Below are 26,245 nucleotides of genomic sequence, written 5' to 3' on the forward strand. Positions count from 1 at the left end.
GTAACGGGGTTGGATTGACCAGGACTGGGACCGGAAACGAGATGGAGGATTTCCCGCCCGTATTTGCAGGATACTATTTTTTACAAAGATGATCCTTTATTCATCCTGTTTACATGCATATTCTTTGTTGCAACTTGGTATTATGAAAAAAAAATCAACCCCTTGGGGACAGACCTTCCCTGTGGTTTTGCCTTAAGAAAAAAGATCTCAACACAGGGTCGAGAAAAGGGACCACAGGGCTGGACCGCCCAGGAACACGTCGAAAGCAACATAACTCAGCGAGTTCCTTTTTTCTAGAGGGTCTTGAACCCTGGTTGGTGGCGTCGTAACTGGATGCAAAATCACCACAATAGCGGTGTGTTCTCAACTTTGATATTATCAAATACAGTCTCTAATGTTAATGCCACATTCTTTGTGCAGTAGAGAAGATCAGTTTGCTGAGCCCACTGAACTTGATCCTAGTAAAACGACAATGCTGGGTGTATGTGTCAGTCCACTTTGAACCTGATAAATGATAATTGACAAAAAAAAAATCCTTAATGCTTATTATCAGGCACCCTTCCTGACCCTCTATGTTGCATTTTCAGTGCTTGGAACAGTTAGGATAAGAAAACCACTATCGGTAACTGGATCCAGTGCCGGGAAGTTCTAGACACAGGAGTTGTTTGTGGCAAATGGCGGAGGTAAATACTCCATTCCAAATTGCAGTTTTTCTCATATCTATATGTTTGTGTTAACATATAGCATTAATATGTTTATATGCCTTTTTTACTGCATGGACCTTTTGCAGGGCACCATTGTTTGTTGTTCAATCAAGCGACTGGGACTGTTCGTGTTCAGTTGTTTGGGATCCTTTCCATGCTGATTGTGCTGTTCGCAGGTACATTCTGTTAATACTTTCGTTTGATTTGGTTGTATTTTTTATGCGGACTTGTGAGAAAGAGCTGTTTGTCTTATGTGATCATCAAACTGCATTAGGATTAGGGCAAGCTATTCATGACTGATGGTACCTTGTGTGGTTGGTTATGTCTTTTTTGTTATTTTCACTGTTGGTATCCCTTCTTTGGATCTTTGGACGTTTTATTCATGTGCAAGTGCAATTGTATTTCCACGACACCTATTTGAAAAATTAAAATAACTCTTGAATCTATGGAAGAAGTGATAACACCATCATTGCCACCTTGCATTGTTTGTATCATATTAAGGGCATGTTTGGCCCAGCTCTCCCCGGCTCCGGCTCTGTCACTGTAGCGCGGAGCCGGGGGAGCCAGGAAACACAGCTCTGCTGCTCCTAGGCAAAATACCGGAGGAGCCGGAGCCCTTTTCATGCCAGCACAGTAGCGCACAGTCCATATGGAGCCGGAGCCCTGCGAGGCGGAGGCGTGCCAAAGACGCTCTAAGTAACTAAAACTACTTTTTTTTTGAGAAACTGATTTCTCGATTATCTTTTCCATTGTAGGAATTGGAGACCGCTGAAGTTCGCGAGCAACTGAAGTACATAAATAAGGTATGTTCATTGTGATATTGGAAATGGTTATGATTGGCACTTTCTTTGCATCACATGCAAGCTAGCGCTTTGGCCCAGCATTTGAACATGACAAACAGGGAACTGACTACATTTTTCTTCCTATTTTTGACCTGATAAACTAATGTGATGTGCTTTCTGCAATAAAAATTGAACGCTTCCTATTTATGGAAATGTTTCTTTTTTGTGATACCTCATAACATATGAGGACCGTGACCATTGGTTGGTAAAACTTCAAAGAATATTGTATAGAAGCCTTTTCTTATCACAGACATTAGTATCACTTAAATCTAGTTACTCTAGATTTTTTTTTACACTAGTGAAGTTTGGATATTTTTTATGTCTAAATTTTCTCTTTAGTAATGCCATGTAACAAATCAAAATTCGCATCTAAAAATATTTGTTTACACTAAGTTTTTAAATGAAGCTGTCTAAATTTTCTCTTTAAGTAGTGCCATATGACAAAATTAAAATTCGAAAGTGGTTTAAACCAACCAGATGATCATATGTCCACAGAGGCAAATAATCTGACACCATTCAATCCTGGCTGGTCAAATATGTATCATCATCTAATCCTGTGCTTCTATGTGTGTTTTGATGGTCTTAACCACTTACCTGAGCTCAACATATTTTCATAAGAAAAAGAAAAAGAAAAGGCTGCAGTCCAGGAATTATCTGTTCTTGTGCAGTGACTGAAGTTCAATCAGTTGCATGAAAGTGATATCTAGGAGTAAGCATTTATTTCAGTTTTAAGTGCTCATCATGAAGGAGTTCAATGACTATCTACGTGAAGAGAAATTGAACTCCGTGTGACCGTGTCCCCTGTAAGGAAAAAGAAACTGAAGTATAGGGCCTTATGTGAGGTTGCCTGATCTTTGTAGCCCTGGGCTTCATGTGCTCATCAGTCCTACCTATTAGGACCCTGAATACACTTTAGATTTTGCCATGGATTCTCTTTGAAACTGTTGGAAACAAAATCTCTTTGTTTCCTACAGACACAAGCTTGCACTATATTTTTTCTCAAACGACGCAGGAGATCTGCTTGTCATTTCATTAAGATAGAAGAATACAAGACGAGCTGGATTTAGAAAGAAACCTAGCTAGCCAAAGAAAACACCACCAAACCCACCCACCCCAACCGAAAAGGAAAGGGTGGGGGTGGTTCTATACATGACCAGCTTGCACTATGTTGATCTTATAGCTTCACACTACAAGCTTTCACACCTTGCTTGATCTTCACAACTATGCTCTCCTATCACACATACACACTACATCTTCACAACCAAACCAAAGCTATCTCCTCTAATTCAAACTCACTTCTACACAGGAGGGTTGTTGCCCCTTTTATAGGGTTTTCAGGTCGGTTGCTACACGAACCGATCTAATAGAGCACAGTTCACATTCCCCTACTTGCTAGCTAAGCAACCTATTGTTATAGCTACAAGTAAAAAAACAATTTTGCTCCATTTTCACCCCAGCAGCTTGCTTCCTGCGGTGTTAGACTTCAATTACCACTAATGCTACTGACTTATGTACTCTCTCATCTAGAAATGCCTATACTTTATGATTAACACTAATATGCCTTATATGACAAGATTAGTCCTAACAGAAACCGGTTTAATTGACTTTTTATCTTTGCAGCTGAAGAATCGTCTAGGTGACAGCAATCAGAAACGCTGAAAATTGTGCACCCATCCTCAGATGTGAGTTGTGCATGTGAAGGTATCATTTAAGTCTAAGAGGTAACAATATTTCTTAATTTCTATCGTATTCCTGTGAGGTCTTTTGCTCGCTTTTTATAGCAGGCCACAGACTAGATGAGGAAGTTTTTTTTTTTCCAAATAGGGAACTCCTGCTGTCACAGATCGGCGTCGATACAATGGGTCAATTTTTCTCGGATGAAGTTATTAAATCCGTGTCTATACATGGCATCTTGATGACACATAAAAATGCTCCTTCCAACACCCAACATACGTCATACGAGTTTCAGTGTCTTCGTGTGTAAACAAAAGAAAGGAAAAGCATTTTAAAAACAAAAGCCATAGCAAAAGCAAAAGAAAAGAAGAGTAAAATACTCGATGCTGCTGGAGAACTACTACTCGGTGAGATGTAAACAGAAAGGTTTTCGTGTTTGGAAGGACCCAAGTAAACAGAAAGGTTGTCGTGTTTGGAAGGACCCAAGGCTGTGTTGTATCATGCAACCATGAATCGCCGATAGATTTTTGTTATTATGTGGGTGTAAAACTGGGTGTGGGTATGTGTGTTTACAGTTTTGTCACCTTCGCTGCATGAATTTTGATGACTGAAGAATGGATCACAATGTTATAGTTGTTTAATCTCTTTTACAAAAAGCTGAATCACAATGTATATGCTAGCTCGAGTAAAAACAGTCGTGGTTCAGTGTTCAGTGAGCTCTTGGGGGACTGACGAGCTTACGCATACGAGGCGTGCATGTCAGGGTGTTTGGCGTGCCTGTTGAGTGGCGGTGGCGGTGCTCTCCAATCCGATCCCGGCCTGCAGCCACGGTCTCCGGGGTCGGCGGATAGCTCTCCGCCGGAGTCGTGTCAGGCCACGGTCTCCGGGGCCCGGTGGGTAGCTATGCGCCGGGGTCGTGTCATCACCGATGGAACCGTGCGGCCAGGCTGGTACCGCCGGTGTGTCCTATAGCTCGTGAAAAACGCGCATCGGGACGACAACACGAACGCGCACGCCTTTGTGGACATCTCTATAATTTCTGTTGGGCTATTAACGGTTGGCCAGACACTAATGTCGAAATTTCAAACACTAAGACCCAACCAGTCCCCGTTTGGTATGGCTTCTCTGCTCTAGCTTCGACTTATGCGGAAAAGTCTTATCAAACGAATTATATAAAATTGTGGCTTCTTTAAAATGGCTCTGGCTATTTCGGAGAAGCCTTCAAAGATAAGTCTTATCAAATAAGGCATTATATGAAAGACACAATGTAAGGATATGATGTTAAAATGCTGAATTCTGGAGACGAGACAATTCGCTTCTCTAGTTTGGTCCTAATGATGTTAAAGGCGTGCCCAGCAACTGTTGTTATATGTCACCCTCCTCCATAATCGGTTAGTTTTAAGTCCCATCTTTGTAAACTGAAAAGGTTCACACTTTGCACAGCGGCACTAATATGAAATTTACCATGCCACCCTAACTAAAATAAAAAGATGTTGTCGGCTTTCAATACAAGCTGGACTGCTGGACCAAGCAGTCTTTTATCGAAAAAAAGATGAAATTTACCATGCCACCCTAACTAAAATAAAAAGATGTTGTCGGCTTTCAATACAAGCTGGACCAAGCAGTCTGTTATCGGAAAAAAAAGATGTTGTAGAGTACTCCCTCCGTTCTTTAATATAAGCCATATAGATTTCTAAAGAAAATTTCAAAATATAGGTACGTATCAGCTCCCACGTCGATTAGTTTGGAAACTTTCCCACCGTATATAGCATATACCCCAACCAATCTTTTAGATTTAGGAAGCAATCTGATTGGGAGAGAGAATATGACATGATTTTCCTTTTTTTCCTCAGTCTCACATCCTTCCCAAACCGTGCGTTAATATTGGTGCTAAAAACTATACGGCTTATATTAAGGAACGGATGGAGTATAGCTTAGTAGACATGGAACGGCACAACATAGATTCGTTGAGGCCTTATTCGTTTCTTTCCCAAACAAAAGAGTTGGAGAGGATTGGAAGGGGTTAAGGCCTCAGTTCAGTCCATGGGGAATCATTCTCAGCCAAATGATTTCTTCACAAATTTGTATAAGGTAATTCCTCGATCCGAGCATCCGATTTTTTACTCAAGTATCGGACGGACGCGGGCGTGAAGCCATGTGCCATAAACTTTGTTTAATATCCGGTTAATTCATCCATCGCTCAGTCCGCAATATCTAGTCAATTCATCAATCTCCCACTCCGCCGCCTACCCTGCTCCTATCGCAACTCCTGCCGCTGCTCCCGCGCGCTCGTGCCCGCAGCTCCTGCCGCTGCTCTAGCCGATGCTTCGCGCCCGCGCCCGCTGCTCTTGCCGCTGCTCTGCGCGCTCGCCCTGCTGCTCCTGCTGTTGCTCCTGCTTCGCCGCCCGCTCCGCCGCTTGCTCCGCCCGACGACGTTGATAGGTACTGCCAGCGCAAGGAGAAGCGTCAGGCCTTGGCGCGGAGCCCTCACCTCCCGCTACGGCTGCAGCGCCCCAATGCAGACGGTGGAGGAGGCCGCACCGAGATATGATGCATGTTGTAAGTGTACATTTGAAATGTTTCAGATATTTTAGAGATATGTTTCAAGTGTTTTCACACGGATGTTGCAAAAGTATATTGGGATGTTGCATATGTTGCAATGGTGGTACACGTATGTTACAAGCGTTTTTATTTGATGTTTCAAGTGTTTCACACCGTCCGTCCCCAATGTTTATTTGTTTTTCTCAGACGTACGTTGCAAACGTGTTTATCTAGACGTTGAATATGTTTCACATATATGTTGCAAGTGTTTTTATCTGGATATTGCGTATGTTTGGAATGGTTTCCAATTGTTTTTTAAGTGTTTCAGATGCATGTTTCGAATTTTTTGTCTGTATTTTTTTTATATTACAAGTGTTGTATCTGGATGTTTTAAAAGTAGATCGGGTCATAGTGGATGCGCGGGAGAAGCGGGAGGGGTCGTTCGGGCGGCACGGGTGATGTAGGTGCGGTCGAGCGATGGTCTGGGCAGCGTGGGCCCACGCGTGGACGTGCGAAACGGAGGGGAAACCAACTGCAGCCTCGGGCATCCGGATGAGTGTCCATGCGGATGTCCGGCGCTAGCGGTGACCGTTTGTATAGTACCGGAACTGTTTCAGGCGTGGAACGGCCTGTTCCGGAAGAACCGAACCGAGCCTAAGCAGTATTTTAACTCCTCAATCCACTCTAACCCACTTGGTTCCGGATAAAACGGACAAGGCCTGAAGGCGATTGATTTGGGGAATCATACTCATCGAATTTAGCTGACACCGTGACAGAGTCCGGTGGCGCGCGTGCGCGCCCTGCGCGGGCGAGGTGACCTGATCGAGCCGAAGTGACCGTACGCGCACAGCAGGCCGTTCCGTTCCTACCAAAACGACGCAAGCCCGCGCCTCCCGTCCTAGCTCCTTTCCCTTCGCCTCCCCGTCCGTCCGTCCGTCCGTCCGTCCGCCGCGCGCTAAACTTGGGGAGTTGCCTAGCTGGCAGGTTTGCCGGTCGGTGAGCGGTGATCGCGTGGCCCGTGGGGACGCGGCGGAGGACGGCGGGGCACGGCCGGCCGGCATGGGTTCCGGGACGTGGCGCAAGGCCTACGGCGCGCTCAAGGACTCCACCAAGGTCGGCCTCGCCAACTTCAACAGCGAGTACAAGGTGATGACGACGATGCCTTGCCTCCGATGTCCGATCGATCGATCGGTGCCCATCTATTCACCCGCCGCGCCGGGCGCCGCCGCCCGGCCTCCCGTCCCATGGCGTTCGACTGTCATCTTCCTTCCCGGCTCTTCGCCCCCACAATGGCCAATTGGCCATTGCCCATTGTGAAGGCGTTTTAATTTTCTGATGAATTCCTTGCAGGATCTGGACATCGCCATTGTGAAGGCGACGAACCACGTGGAGTGCCCGCCCAAGGAGCGCCACTTCAGGAGTGAGTGCTAGCTCGATTCTATATGTTTCCGAGAGGGCATTCGCAACAGCAGCAGGTGTTCATGGTCAGTTTCCTCTGCTTCGTGCAGGGATACTCTTCGCGACCTCGGGGCATCGCCCGCGAGCCGACGTCGCCTATTCGATATGCACGCTGGCGAGGAGGTTGTCCAAGACCAAGAACTGGATAGTGGGTCTTAGCTTCTTCTTGCTCCATTGTTCATGAATTCGTGACGATCCTTTGATTCACACATTATTGCCTATTTCTTTCTGGTTCCCTTTGATTCTGCTACCTTTCTGAGAACTGCTCGTTTGTTACATTTTGCGATGTGAAGGGCAGCCAGCCATGAGCACATGCCAACCCATTTCTTGATTACAGGTTGCACTGAAAACGTTGATAGTGATACACAGGCTGCTCAGAGAAGGCGATGGCACATTCAAGGAGGATTTCCTCACCTATTCATACAGAGGGAACATTCTGCAGATCCCACAGTTCAAGGATGACTCCAGCCCATTAGGTCGTTTTGTGTTCAATCTGCATTTTTCCATGGGTGCAAAAATGTGCCTTCCCTGTGTTTGTTCTACGTGCTTCAATGCCTGAACAAACAGGTTCTCTGCTCGCTCGTTTTTTCATGCAGCTTGGGACTGCTCCGCTTGGGTTCGCACGTACGCGCTCTACCTGGACGAACGGGTCGAGTGCTTCAGGGTTCTCAAGTACGACGTCGAATTAGATCGTCTGCTCAAGTTACCCCACGCTTCTGGCAAGGTAGGCATCATTGTGAATTGTTTGCTCCATGTGAATGCTATGCTGAATCTTGGCAAATCCCAGGCACACAGCAGAACAAGAACCCTGCCGCTCGGGGAACTTTTGGATCAGTTGCCAGCATTGCAGAAACTGCTTCTCAGGCTTATTTACTGTCAGGTTTAATTTTAGAAAATAAAACTGTGTTAAGCCTGGTTTATGAAATAAGAAACACTACTGAGCTTTCAAATAAGAAATTTTGTTAAGCGGCCAGTGTATACATACAACTCTCTGATATAGACTGATGCCGATACAACATTTCATTTTCCATTGTCATTTTGCAGCCTGAAGGTGCAGCCTGCACAAATTACCTTGTACAATATGCCTTAGCTCTTGTAAGTCTGAAACTTGTTCTGGCAAAGATTTTTGGCACAATATGGTGTGTGTTTCCTTATATCCTTAAGTCTTACAGAGGTCTTATGGGCAGGTTTTGAAGGAAAGTTTCAAAATATACTGTTCAATCAATGATGGCATCATCAATCTTGTTGATATGGTAACTTCCAGTTCTTACTGAAATGCTTTTTTACATATATCTCCATAATCTGAACATACGGAGAATAACTTACATTTCTCTCATGTGATGCAGTATTTTGAGATGCCAAAATATGATGCAATCAAGGCCCTTGAAATTTATAAACGAGCTGGTCAGCAGGTATAGAAACTAAGCAATTTTACCATAAACTGGGTTCAAGAGTATATATTTGGATGAACTATCTGGTTCTTGGAATCTCATGGTGTGTACCATCAATTTCACAGGCAGAAAAACTTTCTAATTTCTATGACCACTGCAAACATCTTGAGCTGGCCAGGACTTTCCAGTTTCCCACTCTGAGGCAGGCATGTTCCGACATTCCTTACTGATTTTAACAGATAAATCTTCAGGAAAGATATATTACATCACTGAATATACCACAGTTATAAGTGTAAAAATGTCAGTGGTTTAAATCCCATTTGGAAATTGGAATGACTTAAATTTTGTCCTCTGCACACTGTATTGTACTATTAGTCACTGTGTTGATGGTCTACTAATTACCACTATGCAGCCGCCGCCTTCATTTCTTGTGACAATGGAAGAGTATATCAGAGAAGCACCCCGTGCCGATACTGAGGTAAGAGTTTGGTGAGTGTGTCCAGTGTCAGTGGAACTGCAAAAGGTCAAAGCACATAGGAGAATATCTCTGATAATTATTGCTGTTTGCTAAACCAGGAAAACCATGAAGATAATCAACCTAGTGATAATGAAGAAGCAGCTCCACAGGAAGCCGAGAAACCTGTGGAAGATGAAAAACAAGAATCTGCTGAGCCTGAAGCAGAGCCACAACCTGCTGCTGGGCCTCTGGAAGAACCAGTGGAACCTCAGCCACGGGCGACTACCGGGGATCTATTAGTATTTCCTCTATGTTTCAAGAAGAATCTACACTTCAGCTCAATACCTGCTTCTTCCAAGCCTCATGTTTTACTAATATATGAACTGCAGAAGGATGAAGAAGTAAACCCCATGATTGCAGACCTTGAAGAAAGCAATGCACTGGCTCTTGCTATTGTGGCACCAGGTTCAGTGTTTATAATATCAATGCACTGCTCAATAGCATATCCTGTTAAGCATAACTGCACTAGCAGCAATTTTGAATTGGTGCTATTTTGTGAAGAGAATGCTTTTACTTAAGGAAAATCATATGTGTTAAGCTGCATGCACTATGTAGTAACTTGTCTCTTAAATGTAGGTTATGAAAACAAGATGTCAACTTCTCGAGACTTGTTTGCCCTTGACAAGGCTGGATGGGAATTGGCACTGGTTACTGCACCAAGTAACCACACAAATCAACAAGTCGACGATCAATTGGTATGTAGACCTTTGCTATCTCTAGAGAAAATATGATCATATGAATTCACACAGATTATTAGCTGTAAAAGATGTGGTCATAAATACAGAATTTAAGTAAAAGCAATCAGAGCTAAATTACTTACTTGCATTTGCTGAACAGGCTGGGGGATTTGACAAGCTATTGCTCGACAGTCTTTACGAAGACGAGGCAAGGAGACAACAAATAGCCAGTGTGACCTACACTGGAAGTCTTGCAGCAAACCCATTTGACCCCAATGATCCATTTGCCATGTCAAATAGCTTTGCGCCACCGTCAAATGTGCAGCTAGCTATGATGGCAGAGCAGCAGCAATATTACCAGGCACAGCAGCAGCAGTACTATCAGGTACAGCAGCAGCAGCAGATGGTGATGTTGCCGCCTCAAACATACCAGCAGCAGTCCCAGTATTCTGCCCCTTCTAATCAATCTGGATTATCCAATCCTTTTGGTGATCCATTCAGTAGCCTCGTCACGATGGCTAATCCACCGAAGCAAAGCAATTCAAATTTAGTCTGAATTGCATATTTTGTTTCTACCGCTCCCACTAATTTTGATCACACACAACATTGACAATTATGAGGAGCAACTTGTATAGTTCAAAAACTTTGAATACTGTATCTTGACAATACACTGTACTGCAGTAGTGCTCACAATTGAAAACTAATATGATCTGAAACGTTAATATAATACACAGCTTTGACTTGTACACCAATATCAGCTAATATGGGAGCAGTGTCCCATCATACGTTCCTGATGTCGGATAGCATAGAGAAGATGGTGAAACCATAGTTTTTATTTATAGACTAGTCTTACATAAAATTAGAAGATCACATGAATTCAGTACAATTTTATTTTACACGGTAGCTCACGAATTCATCAGTTCAACTCCTTTTTTTTGTACAACAGCACTAAATGACATGAAAGTGACACCTTTTCCAGACCCCCTTCATCCAGTGCAATAACGTAGCTCCTTCCATTCATTCCTCTTGAGCTTGATTAGCATCCATATTTGGGCTCTCCACTTCATATGGAAAGTGACCTGCATATTTGTCGATACTCCATGTGAGACAGAACTCTCAATAAGCAGGTGCTATAGAAACAAAGCAGAACGATGAAATGTCTCGAAATTGTTCTGATTTCTAGCAGTTCTTATGCATCCGTTTCAGTTCAGAATCGAGCAAATCCGAATAGCGAAATGGAGATCCCAAATAGTCGAATTGTTACCTTTGATGAAGTAGGTCGAGCATGGGTACCCGCGGGAGTCGGCGACGACGGCGCGGGCCTCGTCGGTGGAGAGCCCCCGCCTCGGCGCTGCCGAGGAGCCGATGTGCCCACCACCGTGGCCAATAAGCGCGAGAATCCCCTGGGCCACGCCGGCGGGCCGGGGCGGCACGAAGTAGGATGTCCCGGGCCGGAAGGGCGCCCAGTCGGGCTCGGCCGCCCGCGCCATGGCGCTGTCGATCGCCTCCTCTAACCGCCGGGAGAGCGCGGAGGCGTCCGCCGCAGGTGCAGAGGGCCCCGCGGCGTCCTCTTCAAGAACCGCCGCCGCACGCCGGCGAGTGTGGTTGTGCCGGCGGCTCAGAACCACGCCGGGCTGGGGCTGGGCCCCAAGGCGGCGCGCCAGGACCGCTGCCCGGGAGGAGTGCACGCGCGCCATGGATGCCTTCGCGTCACGGATCCGGAGTCGGAGCGGGCAGCCTGGGAGACGGAGCAGCAGCAGTTTGCTAGGCGCTTGCGTCCGACGGCGAGCTGGTGCGCGTCTCGCGAAGGTCTGAGGGCCTGTTGGGAAGAGAAGTGGGGAGCGTCGGGTAAATATAGCAGATACTCAAGGGCTTTTCCGGCGACTCCCACGTCCGTTCTGGAAGCAAACCGGCAAACCGCAGGCTGCTTCCGCCCGCCCGCCGGTTTCTCTCAGGGGTAATTTCGTAACAATTAAAATCTTACAAGGGGTAATCAGAACATTAGCAGCCGCCCACCACCGTCCACCGCCTTAACCCTCATCACGCAACTGCCTCTTTGCGGCGGCGCGAAACACCGACGACGCGTCTTCTCTCCGGTTGCGAGCGCGGTCGGGGAGGAGTTAGGGTTTCGCCGCGGCGAGATGTCGGCGTACGACGAGGTGGAGATCGAGGACATGGAGTGGAACGCGGAGCTGAAGGCGTACACGTACCCGTGCCCCTGCGGCGACCTCTTCCAGATCACGCTCGACGACCTCCGCCTCGGGGAGGAGATTGCGCGCTGCCCCTCGTGCTCCCTCTTCCTCACCGTCGTATACAACGCCGAGGACTTCGCCGACGCCAAGGAGCCGACCCAAAAGCCGTCACCGAGCCCAGTCGCCGTCGCCTGATGTGGCCCGTGCCCGGCGAGATGGTGAGGCCCCTGTTTCCTGGGAGTTTCTGTAGTCGCTCTGAAATTTCGCCTTTTGAAGCCTTCTGTTATATGTCTTGTTTGGACCAATCGGTAGCTATGAAATTTTGGGTGCAGTAAGATTGGGGATTAAAATCCAGCTAGGAAATTTGTTGCAAGCTTAGTGCTGTGGTTGGATTATCGCCCTTCTATGTGGAATTGAGAACTAGTGATTGCTGCTGGAAGGAATGGGGAGTATTTATTGATTATATTTATGGTGTGCAAAACATCCAAGTTTTTTTTTTTTTTTTGGTATCCTTATTAGTCTGTGGGGCAACCAACTTTGCCAAAAAGAAAAAGAAAGAAAGAAAGAAAATTTGATTAAGTTGGTCAAGGATTGCTGGGAAGGTGCATGCAATCTGGCTGAATTGCCATGTGCATCAGATTATGAGGAGTTGAGGACAATAAGCTGGATGTTGGCAAACTAAAAGAATTCCATCAGTTGAGTGGCTGATTTGAGCTTCCTGATGTGGTTTTGCTTGTGTGACTTATGAAGTTTGCAAGTCCACAACATTCAGTTCGTGTTTGTCCATTATGATGGGGTTAAGCCCACAACGTTTATTATACCTTGTACAACAAGTAGTTCAAGTTCAAGTAATCAAGTTTGATTTTTGTGTGGTAGGGACATGGAGATCGTTTAGTTAACCTGTTTTAGACTTTAGGCATCTCAAATCTCCAAGACATAAGTAAAATCTGTATAGCTAGATTCATGTTGTGCCCAGTACTATTTTCTCAAACAGTTTGGTTCACATCAGACTCTACAGTGTAATCTATAACTTCCATGTTGTATAAGGGTCACTGATGTTTCGCATTTGAATCATGTTGACATTATTTTATATTGCTTGCAGGATACATGGAATGGATCTCAGAGCAGGAAAAGGAATGAGTTCATGTTTGACACACCACTGCGGGAGCATTTGTACTACTACTTAGATGAGTGAACCCATATGCATATTTTCAAAGCTCAGGTTGTTAAACTATCAATTTTTGTGTGACATTGTTGTAAGGTGACATGGACAACTCATGCTATGAAAATTTTTGTTTGTCACTATTTATCGTTGATCGTGGCCTTACCAAGTTTGATCTTCGCCTCTTCGGTGATATATTCATTTATGTTCCACCTTGTGAGTTCTTGTTGAAGCTAAGCCATTGGGTCGTGCAGACATTCTCTGCATGAATCTAACTTCATTCCTTGTCTGCTTTACAATAATGTATCTAAAGCCAAAATGAATACGAGTAATTATTTTGTTATGCCTTAAACTTGTATGGTTAATATCATCGCCTGGCCCAGCTTCCACACCTATAAACAGTAATGTTGACTGTAACACAACCAACTTGAAGCATATGATCGGACCACTATTGAATCCAGCTCTTTCGGCATATATCAACAAACGGCAGGTTTTGAAGGTGAATATCTAAACAGCTGATAAACTTTCTGATGATGTGGAAATGTGGAAGGGCTCAAGCCTCAATGGTACCACCACAATGCACTCTCATCTGATGATGTAGGTGGCCACTGTATTCACATCTCACACGGGCAACAATCTTTGATTGCCACCGTTCTCAAAATAAGAAATGGCAAAATGGGCGTTAAGAACGCAGAAACCTTGCAGATTTATTGTTGGGTCACAAGCCAAAAAATGTATGCCGCCTTCATTTAAAAACCAGCAGGCAGCTGTTCAGATGTACAGTTACGATTTATCAGGCTATCAGCTTACAGGGAACATGTACAAAATTACTATTTACCAATCAATCAGATGGTTATATACTGTTAGCATGTTACATCAGATCCATTGTCTAATGGGATACGTATAAAAAACTACAACACTGTATGTTTTTTTTTAGTACAACACTGTATGTATGGAAGAAATATTTATAGCTGTACTGGTTAGATTTGACGTAAAAGGTCACTGATCTTCCTGAGTTCTTTTAGAGCTGCTACTGCCTTAGCTTGCTCTGTGCTTCTAGGAATTGCTTTCTCAAGTTTCTCCACTGAAGTTGATAGTGAATTTGGTTGAAATAGCATCTCGATATCCTGTGATATAAACTAGCAAATTAGCCAAGGGAAAATACAAGAAAAGGCATCTCATGATCTGAGCTTAAGGTGCATATATCCGACAATGGGGGCATTATCTGCTTGTTCTTTCACATCGGGGGGGGGGGGGGGGGGGGGGGGGGGGGGGGGGGGGGGGCGCAGGAAGTACAAACTCTAATATTTGATAAACCTGTCTAGTGTCTGATTATCAGAATAGTATGAGTTCTAAAAGGGAAATATAAATAAACTAAGAGGTACTGACAACATAAAATATGAACTTTACAGAAAAAGATCGACCAGATAAATATATATATATATGTGGCCTCTATCTGGCAACAAGTTTCTTTTTAGTTTTTATCAAGTAAGGTTACCTGTATGTTCTCAACCATAGATTCACCAAGAGATCTTAATGTTCTGCTCAACTCTTTATCAGCCACATTTGTTATTGAACATATTGCCAATGTTTCTTTTTGGCCACCTTTATCACTAGTGGAATTTTGGTCATCTTTTATTTTCGGCTTCCCATCAACAGAACACAGTCTACGCTGTTGAACTGGATAAGTATCCACTATTCCAGATGTTCGATCTGTTGTTGCTGCTTCATCAGTTCTACCATTGTGCACAAAGAGTGGATCAGGTTCATTAACCACTCTGTCATCACAGGGACCACATGGTTCTTCCAGATGATGGGTATCATGATCGTATTCAGTGCCACATGACAAAGTGGTACTGCTGCTCCTCGATAAATACCCACTAGCTGCTCCAAGAGGATCTCTAATTTCACCTGAAGTTGAGCAGTAACCATCATGCTGGCCTGTCTCACATGCATTCTTTGAATTACTCTCAATAGCCTCTGCAGTACCTTTACCAACATGATGCTTTTGTTTTTCTAATAGCATGTGTGGCGCACTATTTATCAGCTCCGCAGGAACTACATCAGCATTGTGAAGTTCATCAGTAGTGGACTGCCTAGTTGAAGTCATATCGTTGTTTTCAAAATTAGCAGCCCTGCTTCTGGAAACATTCGACTCAGTGTTAGACAAGCTTCTTCTCAAGAAGCCCCTTCCCTTCATCTTGAAGACACCACCACCCTTTTGGTCCATTGATGGCTGGAGAATCTTCCATGTCTCTTCCCAATAGTTGGGTGTAGTCAAGAGAGAATTTCCTCTCATTGGGGATGAAGGAAGATTTGCTTCAAGGGCAAAAGATTGCAGTAACTTGGCTTTCTCAATTAAGCTCTTTAAGTCAATATCTTCTGGAAAATTTAACAACCTCACTAGGCAAGAAGTCGCATGTTCACTCCCTAACAAGGAGGATCTGAGATGAAGCATCATTGATACTGCCATCGACAAAATCAGTGCACCACGAGGAGAACATAACACTTTAAACTGATAATCTGCCCTACTACAGATATCGGTACAATAAGAATGGTTAGGAGAAGAGAAGATCTCTCCCCAAATAAACAGAAGACTGTCAAGTGAAAATTCACGACCAAATAGGACACGTAGCCATCTTAATGCAAAGTACTGAGGTTCAACTCCTAACTCCACAAGGTGACTATGAAGAGAGGAATCAACACTAGCAAGCAAGTGATATATTGCAGATGATGCCTCTCTTACAGGTGTTAAACCCATGCTTGATTCTGGGGCAGGACTCAGAGAATAGAAGTCAGTGATAGCAACCACTCCTTGTGCACCGTTCATCAAATTCTCAAACATAGAGTAAGCATCATGCTCCATAAACTTTTCTGATAAAATAATACCCAGCTCACCCTCTGCTCCATATGCATCATTGATCAAGAAAAGATCTCTAGTATCAGGATCAAGGTCAGCCAAACTTCTAATTTTAGCTGTTCTACCCTCAACATTGTTTTTCCTGTCACTTCTGTTCAGCTTTGAACGATCTGGAAAAGTTTGACCATCAAAATCATCACCCAAAAGCTCTTCATGAAGGTCCCTGACTTGTCTGAAGTGCTGCACATCAGCGTGAAGTACATAGAGAAGAGGAGCTAAGAGTTCATGCATTCCTGTAGGAGGAAAGTGATTTATGTTGACAAATGCATACAATGAGGACAGATGAATGGTTATCTCATCAGAAAACAAAAGTCACACACCTACTGGTTTGGACCCTTGTTTTTTTTCCACAATGGCAATAGCCGAATTTTCATTACTTGACAGCAACGAAATTACATGTGTTTGATTTGTCCAAAACTTAAAACGATCCTAACAAAAAGCCACGTCTTGTTAAGTTGTTCAAAAAGGTTTTGGCATGTTGTGACAAAGTGCACCTATATTTTTACCTTTGGCAGAAATAATGTTTAGTCACCTAAACTAGGCCAAATAAATTTTGCTTCAATATGCAATATAGAAGTACTCAACTAAAGTTAGGTTAATAATTGCAGAAAGAACTAGGTAGTTATTTTTAGAAGTGTGGTTTTGGTTCCACGTAGTGAGTAGTGACAAACTTTGAATATGTATAAGATTAGGAGCCAACTCCGGGGATGTGCACTTAGGCATATCATGTTGCGGCTATACAACTTTAGTTGGTATCAACCATTTTTTCAGGAGATAAATAGCTTGCAGTGAGCCAGCGACTGAAAAGATATCAACGATTTACCTTGTCTGTAACCAAACTCTGGGTATCTGAGGCTCCATACTAACAATATACGTCCAAGCATAGACTGGCATGTGCTTGTTTGGAAGAAGTCCCCCAATTCAGGGTATAGGCGGGACAGATCTTGGTTAAGCATTTTCTCAAGCTCCGCATTCCTGAAATATTGGCCCCAAGTGCTCCCTGCATGACAATGTACAGATTTTTTTTTTCCATAAAAGCTGATGTCACTAATGGTGACTTTGTGGAAGATGTCACTTTCTTATATTGCTATAGGATTGAGTACTGATTGAAGATAATATATGACTGGTGAGATAATAATAGCATGTCTTGCCCTCCCTTTGTGTATTCTCTTCTCTCTTTTAATGAAATGATGCGCAAGTCTCTTGCATGTTCAAGAAGAAAAAAAAAAGAAAATAATAGCATGGTCTGCAGGTTGGAGCTAGTGAGAGATAACAGTGCAACAAAAAAGGTTTCTCTCTGCATTCCCTCCCCTTTCTTTTAACAGAAGACTTTATTTAACATCTGACTACCTTCACGGACACATGGACTGTAACTCATATGTTAATCTAGCACAAAACATCCCCTATCCAAGCATAACCTTAGTTTTTTAATAAATCATGGGTAACACGACAACTCAGAGACCACACACTTTAAAGGCAAAAGGCAAAAGCTAGTGCCTACCTGGGCTCTGCGAGAGTGGATTCTCCACAATCAAGTCAGGAGCACCTTCTTCATCCTTGGAAAGATGGGGATCTATTAGCAGCCTTCGCCGTAGATTAGCATATCTGCAGCAATCAACAATTAAAATTCTAGAGTCAAAGCCCTGAGACCCAACAAAATTTGCATCTTTTACCACATACTAACAAGTAGTAGTAACAAAGATCGTCCATTTAACAATACTCTGCATTTTGATTACTTGATCAGCTTGTCCAAGGACAACAAAGCATGTTAGTTCCACTAGTAGGAAAAAGGGGCAGACCCAGTGCCAGAGGCTCCCACATGAGTGGGGTCTGGGGAAAGGAAAAACCGAGGCAATCCTTCCCCCCGCAAAATCTGCGGAGAGGCTGCTTCGAACCCGCGACCTGGTGACTCAGTGAGACAGCTCTCACCACTGCACCAGGCCTAGGAATTCACCCTAATTACAATTCAGTGTTCTCAATTTCCAATCTCTAATCCCTTCTAGTTTGTTTCCATGGAGTCAAACCAAACAATAAAGATCTTTAGAACAATCAAGGACCATTTCAGCATTTCAAGAAGTCAGAACTTTTTTTTTATGAGGAACTGTGGCAGGCGCGAGGCTGACATGAACATTACATTAGTATATGCAAGGATCTTTGGCATACAATATTTGAGAGAAAGGCAATAAAGAACTAAGCAACAATCTTGGTATGAAAGCGTAAGATAACTTGATCTACGGCCGCGAAATGAGCTCAATCTTGGTATTAAATCATTTCAAGAAATGTAAGAAGCTTCTGCAGGGTCGAAAGCAACATGATTCCCCGAGACGATCAGACCTTCGGCGGGAGTTGGCAGCGGCGCGGCGGAGCTCGTCGGTGGATACGGCGGCGGAGCCGGGGATGACGCCGAGATCGGCGCGCCACCGGGCACCGCGGAGGGCCGAGAAGCTCGGCCTCGCCGGAGAGCCCGGCATTGTCATCTCGGCTCCAGCCTCCGCTGCGGGAGCACGAACCAGACACACCCTCACCGAAGGAAGGAGTTGCAGGCTGGCGATGCGGAGGCGACCGGACGGGTCGATATGGGTTTGTGATCGTGACGAGGAGGGATTGGGATCGAGGACGACGAGGAGGGCGGTCGCAGCGTTCTTGTCGTGGGAAAGGGGGAGGACGGAAGGGAGGGGGAGAATGGGGAAAGCGAGGGAGAGCATGTGTCGCCGGTGGCTTGTATCCAACTGTCGCTGGAAAGCCTGGAATACAGCAAGCGTCCTGTTTGCTCCTCGGCTCCATCAACATTCGGCCTTTTCGCTTGAACCATCTTAAATTTGACGCTATTTTTATCTCGCACCAAATCAGCCAACGGTAATAATCCATGATCGTATACCACCACCAGACGAACAGGCTGATTATTTATTTTCTGTTGTAAAAAACATTATTTATTTTCTGGCTAGTCATTTTGTCAATTGATGAAATTAAGGTACTCAAGATTTTCGCACAAACTTGATACCAATGTCTCCATAATGTAAATTCGGTGCTAACGCGGCTTGCTGAATTTTAACTGAAACTGGCTGAAAAATACTGTTCTGACTGAATTGTTGTGAAAGAAAAATACTGCTCCGACTAAAAAACAAGCCGAATAAGTTGAATATGGGGTAAGTCAAATAGGGCCTAAATGTCAAATGATTGAGATGTGGACATGAGGTGAACCAACCGAAGTGATGTAACGTGCTATTTTGTTCCTTGCACAGTAACACAAATATAAATGGAATTAGGTCAAATCTATCTTCCACTGAGCTTTGTTTCATTTACGTTTGCGTTACCACAGATACAACCAAACATCTAAGTCCGTGTCTCTCGCTTAGACTGTCTCCAATGAGGATCCGCAAACGCAAAATCGGTCACGCACAGTACTTTTGCCTATCAAAATCACGCTCCAACAGAAAACCTATTCAAGCAACCCATTTTGCGTCCGGCGCCGGCAAGAATGCAAAAAAGCGTCGTCGAGGAGAGACGACGCAAAAATCTTGCGCCGTGGTGGTGGACGCCGCCGCGCCAGGGGAGGGGGCGCTCGCCCAGGGCCACCGCCAGGGGGCGCGCTCGCCCTAGCGCCGCCGGCCGAGGAAGGGGCTCCCGCGCCTGTGCCGGGGGGCGGTCACCGCGGACGCCCGGTCGCGGCTGCGGACACCGGCGAGGCCTGGCCGCACAGGAGCGCCGGCGGGCGAGCACCGCGGGGGGCTGGTGGAGAGAGAGAGAGAGAGAGAGAGAGAGAGAGACGCACGGCCGGAGGAGGAGGGGGCTAGCCGCCGCCAAGGCCCAGCCGGGCGTGCCGCGCACGCTGGATGGGGACGCAGAGGCCGGAGGAGAGAGCGAGGCGCTGCATGCCGTCGACCATGGCGGCCTAGTCGGCGGGGGAGGCTCGGTCACGGGGCGTGCTTCCCCCGGCGTTGAGGACGCTGCCGGCCCCGAGGTCCGTGAGGGCGCGCGGCGTCATGCGGGCCAGCAGGAGGAGCGCGGCGGTGGATTTGGGGGTCTCCGTTGGAGAGGAGATATTTGAGTCCGTCGTTTTTTTTACTGCAGACGACCTATAACTCCGAATGGGTGTTGTATCTGCGTCTCTTCATTGGAGTTAGTCTTAGTATGGGTGATTGTTTTAACTAAATTGTTTCTCCTTTAGAAACTAGAAACTGACATCTCCGTTGATAGCTAGATGTATATAGTAACTTTATTATTTTTATAATATATTGGCTTGGTCTTTTATAGGCCTTCACAAGCATGTGTGATGCATAAATTTTACAGAAATATGTTGGCAAGACTTTCTTCATACGACTCTCTTATCAACTAGTGCATGCACAACAATCAATAACTTTCTATCCATAAATATTTGATTGTGTTGTGTGCCGATATCACCATTCTAATGTGCATTTGTGGGATCTCATTAGAAGTTGGATATTTTTTTAAAACACCTAGAAGATTCCGGCTTATATTATAGAGACAACAGGTGAAGTGCTTTAGTGTTGAGTTGTGATTAAAATTCAGTTATGTACAAGATAAAAGCTAATTTCTGCCGGAGCAAAGCGAGGGCCGTCGCCGGGAGGCTTGGGCCGAAACAAAGCGGAGGCTGAAATTAGCTCATCATGTTTCGCTGCCGCACCCAGAGACGTCTGGGGGGTGCGGAGGGCGAAGCCCCCCACGGTACGGATCGTCACTTATTAGGGTTTTTTCATCTATATATATACTTCATGTAAGCCGTCGTCTTAGAATAAGGAAAGTTGTAAATCTCCGACGTTTGTAACCTCACCCGATATAGTGAAGATTTACTGGCTGGTGCCCGTGGTTTTTTTCCCTTCCACCTTGGGAGGGTTTTCCATGTTAAAATCTCGTGTCCCCTGTGCTTGATCTACTGTTCTTCGTCGTTTATATTGCCTATCGTTTATAACAATTAGGTGGCAAAAAAATACTCTTTTCTCCATTTTTTTCTCCCATTGTGTTTTCGAATGAGTTTTTAATGAAACTTGAGCTCATTGTGCTGAATATACCCCTGATGTGTTGACACCATATAAACTTACATGCACCCATCTATTCTTGAGTAAGAGATCAATTATTTCAGTGCTTCATCTCTCTCATGTGTTCTTCGTGCGTGTTTCACTTGGGATTGGGAAGGAAGACGGATAATCTGTCATTTTCTCCACGCCTAATCTACTATCGAGAAAGAAATGTGGATCACTAGATTCATGAGGACATTTACATCCACCTTAACAACGATGACTCTTACGTTGGGAAGAAAACCCGATCAAGAAGCCTACCCCCTTACCTACCTCACATGCTCCATAACAACACTAAGAGAGAACCACTATGATAGAGAAGCACCCTAATAAAACCAAAGCCTCTAGATATCTCCGGACCTAATTCATACCGGCGTATAAATAAATCCTAGGCCCGCTTGACCCAAGGTTAGAATGGCATTTTAACAACATACATCATCTCTTTCTATTGATTGTTTTTTTCAATGGCAGCCTTTGCTTCGTGAGTCTAATTATGTAAAACGACCGATAAAAATACTCGGTTCCGAAATACAAGGTATCAAAGCAATTTTAGGACTAGATAAAGAGTTTGAAAAAATACTAACTTGGCTCTCACTAATTAGATAGTTTGGTTGTTAACTTGCTTAATTTCCTAGTAAGACATAGTTTAAAAAGACAAGCATGCATGTCATTGATTTTGGCTACCAATTACATAATTTGGGCAAGGTGGTGTTTAAAAGGTATGCATGCATGGATGTGATTCAAAAGACAAGCAGTATGAATGAGGTTGAACAATCCAGAATACCTTATAATTTTAGATAAATTTAAAACCTTTGATGTCTTGTATTTCGAAAATCAAATGTTTAAATTAGGTAATAATTAGAATGGTTACAAATGATATCACTTTTATCTAAAATTTCTCAATGTTCCATTTTTATTTTCATCTCTACTCCATCAATTCCAAATTATAAGTCGTTTTAGCTTTTTTTAGATATATAGATACTACATTTTTAAATCGTGTATCTAAACTAAGCACCATTTTGATAGGGACTCAGTTTCTTTCCCGTTTGCATCTCATGGATTAATTTCATGGAAAATTTCCCTAAAGAAAACATGGAGACCGTTGCAATCACGCTAATGTTTTTTTAGAATCACGCTAATGTTTCTTGAATGAAAAAGGAAAGAGTATGCTTTTTTCTTTTGAGAAGGAAAAGGAAAGAGTATGTACGGCCCACCGGGCACTGGCAGCAGCAGTTCCCTTTCCACATTTGTGCGATCTACACGCCGCGCAACTACAACAACTGCACATGACACGTTCACGGCGGCGGCTATGGATGTTAACGGGCACATTACTCACGGGTGGAGGGTTTACAAACCCGCATCCGGGAGGCAAACCCTATGTCTGCACCTGCATCCGCGACCCGTCACGAGCCCGAAATTGAACCTGCATCCGTCACCCGCGGGCACACCCGTGCCCGCCAGCCAGATCATAAATTCATAGTTCACAATCACAAACCTGTACAGATCACAGATCCAATGCACAACAACACAAGTTCACAAATAACAGTTCACAACTATTGTTCAATATCTTAATAACAAGAGTACAAGCCAAATAAATATGGTTCAACAAGCACAAGTGACAAGTCTAGAACATCACACACATGGCTCAAATCACACAAATATTGTTCACGGGTGGTGGCGGCGGGGGGAGCGAGGGCGGGCGGAAAAAGTGGCGGCGGGGAGGTGGCGGCGGGCGTGAAGGGATGGCCGAGGGTGGGCGAGAGGCCTGGGAGGTTGGGAGCGGTCGAGCGGAAGCCGAGGGAGGTTGCGTCGCTGCGGCTTGGCGTGCGGGAGGGGGGGATTGCGGCTGTGCGGGGAGGATAAATGAAACCCTAGAAAGTCCTTTATATACTTGTGCAGCCGAGCCACATATCAGGCGGGTTCGCGGGTTTGTGGGCACGGGTAGGATATTTTCATACTCGCAAATTTTTTACCTGTGAGCACAAAATCAAATCCGCACCCATACACATATGTACAAAATGATACCCATATCCTCGTCCTAACGGGTTTTTACCCGCGGGCACGCAGATAATTTATACCCGTTGCCATCCATAGCGGCGGCGCCCTCAAGAAGGCACCGTTTCACTTTCACACAAGCGCGACGGCACCGTACAAGTGTACTGCACGTCACGCCGCGCAACTGCAACTGCGCGTGACACGGTCACGGCGGCTGGGCGCCCTCATCACTCATCAGCCCCGCCGCGCGCGAGACGCGGCCCCGCCCCGCCCCGCCAGCCGCCAGCCGCCCCCTTCTTTTCCTTTCCGTACCCGCAGGCGCCACGCTTCTTATCCTCTCGCCGTCTTGCTCTCGAGCCTGGCGTCGCAGCCCCGGCGTGCGTCCTCTCATCTCCCGGATAAATACACAGGGGGCAAACAGCCCGGCTCTCCTCGCTTTCCCTTCACACGTAGTACGCACGCACGCTCGCTAGCCAAGGGCAAAGGCGGCCGGACGGGGAGCGGCGGCGGTGGCGCGGTTCTTCTCCACGCCTGACGTCTCCCTCTTCCCCGCTCTCCGCAGTAATACTCCGCAGCCTCGGTGCCCCCTTCTCCCGTTCAGGTGGTTCCTCTGCGCTTTCTCCTCTTCTGTCTTCTGGTCTGTATATAGGAGGACGACTAATCTGGTGAACTAGCCCGTACCGGCGAAGTTGCCACCGCCGTGCTGTTTCCTTCCCTTGTCCGTGGTTGCGGTTCGACGGTTGTTTTGTTCGCATAGATCAATCGCTGTGTTGTCGAAAGATTCGCCTCTAGGTTCTTGTTGGGTCCATGGTGAATGGTTGTACGGATTGGAATCTGAGGGTGAAGCAATGCGCGAGGCCGTTAGGTTTGGTTTTCGCGGCGTCAATGCCTGGATTCATTCCAGCATTTATTGTTGGGATCTCGAGTTTCACCTTTCCCACGCGCCAAAAACACAAACTTTGTGGGCACCGGCCACCGTGGCCCGTCTCCGAGATAGGTCATGGAAATGATGCTCCTTGAAGAACACGATTGTGGAACTGATATCTGTGTGAGTTTTTTAGTTGGCAAGACGAGAACTTGGGAGTTTCTTGAGGGGAATTTTCACAAGAACCTGCTGTACAAGTACACCATCTATTTTCCCGATGTAGTACAAATGTACAATAGGACCTGCTGCAGTCCTGATTCTGGTATTTTGTCTGAGATTTTGTTGAGGGGGGGGGGGGGGGGGGGGGGGGGGGGGGTAGGATTTTTGGAGGGGTATTCTGTCTGAGAGATGGCACAGGCAGATACAAACTTTCTGGCAGCCACAGTGATTACAGAACGAGCACCTATGATGGGGATGGGAGCTACCTGACCATGGGTGATGGCCTGGTGGGGCGAGAATGGGTGTGACCTGGTGGGGGATCAGGTGAGCGCCATTAGGGGTACAAGGGTTCAGGGGACGAGTTTGGCTTTCTCCTCCCCAACCACAGACACTGGGAGGAAGGTATGCCGGTACAGTGTTGGGGCACCAGGTGAGCGCCATTAAGGTTACAGGATTCAGGGGACGAGTTTGGCTTTCTCTTCCCCAATCACAGAAACTGGGAGGAAGGTTTGCCGGTCCAGTGTTGGGGCAGTGAGGCAGCAGGGTGCCACAGGGCTTTCTAGTGGGGTTTGGTGATACTAATATCCCCGTTAACCGTGTGCCCCTTTCTTTCGTTAACTATTCTCTTGAACTATGTGAAGATACCTTTTCTTGATTTACTGATCATTCACCATTCACCATTGGGGTTACACTTGATTGTGCAGAAGCCTTGTTTACTGAAGCAGCTTAGTTCCTGTTCCTGTCATGGGTATGGAACATTTCATGAGTTCTGCAAACCCTTCAGCAGGTTCCGACCATGCTTCGCTGTACATAATATAGTTCCATTTTATGGGTAACTTATACAAACTGCGACTAAGACCCAGTTTACATCTTATAAAAAAGGTTTTGCATTGTATGGAAATGAAGCAACAGAGGAAATGAAAAGGCTACAAGGTCTAAGAGCAGAAACACTGAAGGAAACCTACCAAAGCACAGAAAGCAGAGATGTAGCGATCAGGTGTCCAATACCATGCAAAAGCAGCAGGTACAATCCAGCTCTCTGATCTGGTCTGGCAGTTCTGTTATGATAGTACTTGTAAATATTTGCATAAACAGTCATACACTTTGCATGTTCTGATGTTTTCTTGTACTGATGCTCATGAGTCAAGGAGGTATAGGGAACATGACTTGAGAGCCCCGCAAGATCTTTCTGAGTTTATTCTTAGCAAGGTTCGTTTCTCTGCAGTTCTTTCATCAATTTTTTTTGAACGTAAAGTTCTTTTATCAAACTACTACCTGTATTCTGATGTTTCTCAAACGTGGTTCCACTTCCATTTAATCTATCACCTTTATTAAAAAAATCCTTTTTTTTCTTTCTCTTTTCTTGAGGTGGTTTGGTTTAAATTTTTAGCACAGTTAAACTGGAATTTATTTGGAATTAAACTAATGCTTCTGTTGTCGGACCTTGCAATCTGCAGGCTTCACCTCCATACTTTATGGGATCCCCACCAGTTCGTGCAACCAATCCTCTTGTTCATGATGCACAATTCTGTGCGTGGAAAGTGCACAACGTAGATCAGTCAATAGGAATTCCTATACCAGCCAAGAGTTACAATGCTCGCTACTGTGCAGGAACAGAATCTTTTACGAAGGCTTAAGGTTGAAGCTACATTTATCAACTTCATGATCGTTCAGTGACGTTGTAGCCGAATCTCTGCTTCTCCCAGCAAGGCTAACTTGTATATATGAGTAGCTTCCCTTTTGAAGGTGTGAGGTGTCTTATTGAGTGTTTAGAGTATCTCATTGGCCGTGTTGTAAATATCATTTTGCTCGTTTTTTTTGTTAGTGGAGCTAGTATTGGTGAATAAGTACTGGCATAAACTTTGTTGTTGAGTAATGAGGTAACCTGAATGAAAATGTTTGCCTTTCTTCAGTTTCTGGTTGTCATGTTAAAATGTGTTGTGAATGGGCCTCTAACTGAGTTGGTTAGGTGGCTTTTAGTAGCACTCTTAAGTCCTGAGTTCGACTTCCTGTTGGAGCAAATTTTAGGCTGAGGTAAAAAAAAAAACCGGC

The 26,245-nt window shown here is 45.2% G+C and overlaps 5 protein-coding genes across 10 annotated transcripts; 3 read left to right on the forward strand and 2 right to left on the reverse strand.

Moving 5' to 3' along the window:
- The first annotated feature begins 6,249 nt into the window (after positions 1–6,249).
- LOC136527449 (putative clathrin assembly protein At5g57200) lies at positions 6,250–10,469 on the forward strand. Of its 6 annotated transcripts, XM_066520192.1 has the most exons (15): positions 6,255–6,907; positions 7,112–7,181; positions 7,270–7,367; positions 7,557–7,695; positions 7,816–7,943; positions 8,007–8,099; positions 8,264–8,314; positions 8,407–8,472; positions 8,566–8,631; positions 8,736–8,816; positions 9,023–9,088; positions 9,187–9,366; positions 9,457–9,532; positions 9,704–9,822; positions 9,965–10,469. In XM_066520192.1, exons 1-15 carry the CDS (start codon positions 6,821–6,823, stop codon positions 10,358–10,360), a joined length of 1,716 nt encoding a protein of 571 aa, XP_066376289.1. In that variant the 5' UTR covers positions 6,255–6,820; the 3' UTR covers positions 10,361–10,469. The 6 variants fall into 6 exon arrangements, with proteins under 6 accessions (XP_066376286.1, XP_066376290.1, XP_066376288.1 ...); XM_066520191.1 differs by having other exon boundaries at positions 6,252–6,907; positions 7,816–8,099; XM_066520190.1 differs by having other exon boundaries at positions 6,253–6,907; positions 9,187–9,532.
- Positions 10,470–10,605: 136 nt separating this feature from the next.
- LOC136527451 (uncharacterized) lies at positions 10,606–11,923 on the reverse strand. The gene is made up of 3 exons (XM_066520195.1): positions 11,789–11,923; positions 11,069–11,623; positions 10,606–10,883 (listed from the first exon to the last, which is right to left on the reverse strand). The coding sequence occupies exons 2-3, from the start codon at positions 11,499–11,501 to the stop codon at positions 10,822–10,824; spliced, it is 495 nt and encodes a 164-aa protein (XP_066376292.1). The 5' UTR covers positions 11,502–11,623; positions 11,789–11,923; the 3' UTR covers positions 10,606–10,821.
- Positions 11,924–11,931: 8 nt separating this feature from the next.
- LOC136527452 (diphthamide biosynthesis protein 3-like) lies at positions 11,932–13,312 on the forward strand. Its single transcript, XM_066520197.1, has 2 exons — positions 11,932–12,214; positions 13,099–13,312. The coding sequence occupies exon 1, from the start codon at positions 11,946–11,948 to the stop codon at positions 12,189–12,191; it is 246 nt and encodes an 81-aa protein (XP_066376294.1). The 5' UTR covers positions 11,932–11,945; the 3' UTR covers positions 12,192–12,214; positions 13,099–13,312.
- A 666-nt stretch (positions 13,313–13,978) lies between these two features.
- LOC136527367 (uncharacterized) lies at positions 13,979–18,760 on the reverse strand. Its single transcript, XM_066520074.1, has 5 exons — positions 18,413–18,760; positions 17,580–17,683; positions 16,902–17,078; positions 14,657–16,311; positions 13,979–14,285 (listed from the first exon to the last, which is right to left on the reverse strand). The coding sequence occupies exons 1-5, from the start codon at positions 18,553–18,555 to the stop codon at positions 14,139–14,141; spliced, it is 2,226 nt and encodes a 741-aa protein (XP_066376171.1). The 5' UTR covers positions 18,556–18,760; the 3' UTR covers positions 13,979–14,138.
- A 4,560-nt stretch (positions 18,761–23,320) lies between these two features.
- Positions 23,321–26,099, forward strand: LOC136528312 (uncharacterized). Its single transcript, XM_066521257.1, has 5 exons — positions 23,321–23,710; positions 24,898–24,980; positions 25,076–25,217; positions 25,342–25,402; positions 25,651–26,099. Exons 2-5 carry the CDS (start codon positions 24,938–24,940, stop codon positions 25,828–25,830), a joined length of 426 nt encoding a protein of 141 aa, XP_066377354.1. The 5' UTR covers positions 23,321–23,710; positions 24,898–24,937; the 3' UTR covers positions 25,831–26,099.
- The last annotated feature ends 146 nt before the right edge of the window (positions 26,100–26,245 follow it).

This window comes from Miscanthus floridulus, chromosome 19 (assembly GCF_019320115.1).
Source record: "Miscanthus floridulus cultivar M001 chromosome 19, ASM1932011v1, whole genome shotgun sequence".
Classification (NCBI taxonomy): Eukaryota; Viridiplantae; Streptophyta; class Magnoliopsida; order Poales; family Poaceae; genus Miscanthus; species Miscanthus floridulus.

Bases quoted from the DNA above. Each gene is read 5' to 3' on its own strand.
- LOC136528312 (XM_066521257.1), top strand. From the start codon at position 24,938: ATGGGTATGGAACATTTCATGAGTTCTGCAAACCCTTCAGCAG. The intron at 24,981-25,075 runs GTTCCGACCATG...CTTATAAAAAAG, and splicing joins TTCTGCAAACCCTTCAGCAG to GTTTTGCATTGTATGGAAAT. The intron at 25,403-25,650 runs GTTCGTTTCTCT...TGCAATCTGCAG, and splicing joins CTGAGTTTATTCTTAGCAAG to GCTTCACCTCCATACTTTAT.
- LOC136527449 (XM_066520189.1), top strand. From the start codon at position 6,821: ATGGGTTCCGGGACGTGGCGCAAGGCCTACGGCGCGCTCAAGGACTCC. The intron at 8,817-9,022 runs GCATGTTCCGAC...ACCACTATGCAG, and splicing joins AGTTTCCCACTCTGAGGCAG to CCGCCGCCTTCATTTCTTGT. The intron at 9,533-9,703 runs GTTCAGTGTTTA...TCTTAAATGTAG, and splicing joins TCTTGCTATTGTGGCACCAG to GTTATGAAAACAAGATGTCA.
- LOC136527367 (XM_066520074.1), bottom strand. From the start codon at position 18,555: ATGACAATGCCGGGCTCTCCGGCGAGGCCGAGCTTCTCGGCCCTCCGC. The intron at 17,684-18,412 runs GTCTGATCGTCT...TGATTGCTGCAG, and splicing joins GCTGCCAACTCCCGCCGAAG to ATATGCTAATCTACGGCGAA. The intron at 14,286-14,656 runs GTAACCTTACTT...TTTATATCACAG, and splicing joins CTATGGTTGAGAACATACAG to GATATCGAGATGCTATTTCA.
- LOC136527452 (XM_066520197.1), top strand. From the start codon at position 11,946: ATGTCGGCGTACGACGAGGTGGAGATCGAGGACATGGAGTGGAACGCG.
- LOC136527451 (XM_066520195.1), bottom strand. From the start codon at position 11,501: ATGGCGCGCGTGCACTCCTCCCGGGCAGCGGTCCTGGCGCGCCGCCTT. The intron at 10,884-11,068 runs GTAACAATTCGA...ACAAATATGCAG, and splicing joins CTCGACCTACTTCATCAAAG to GTCACTTTCCATATGAAGTG.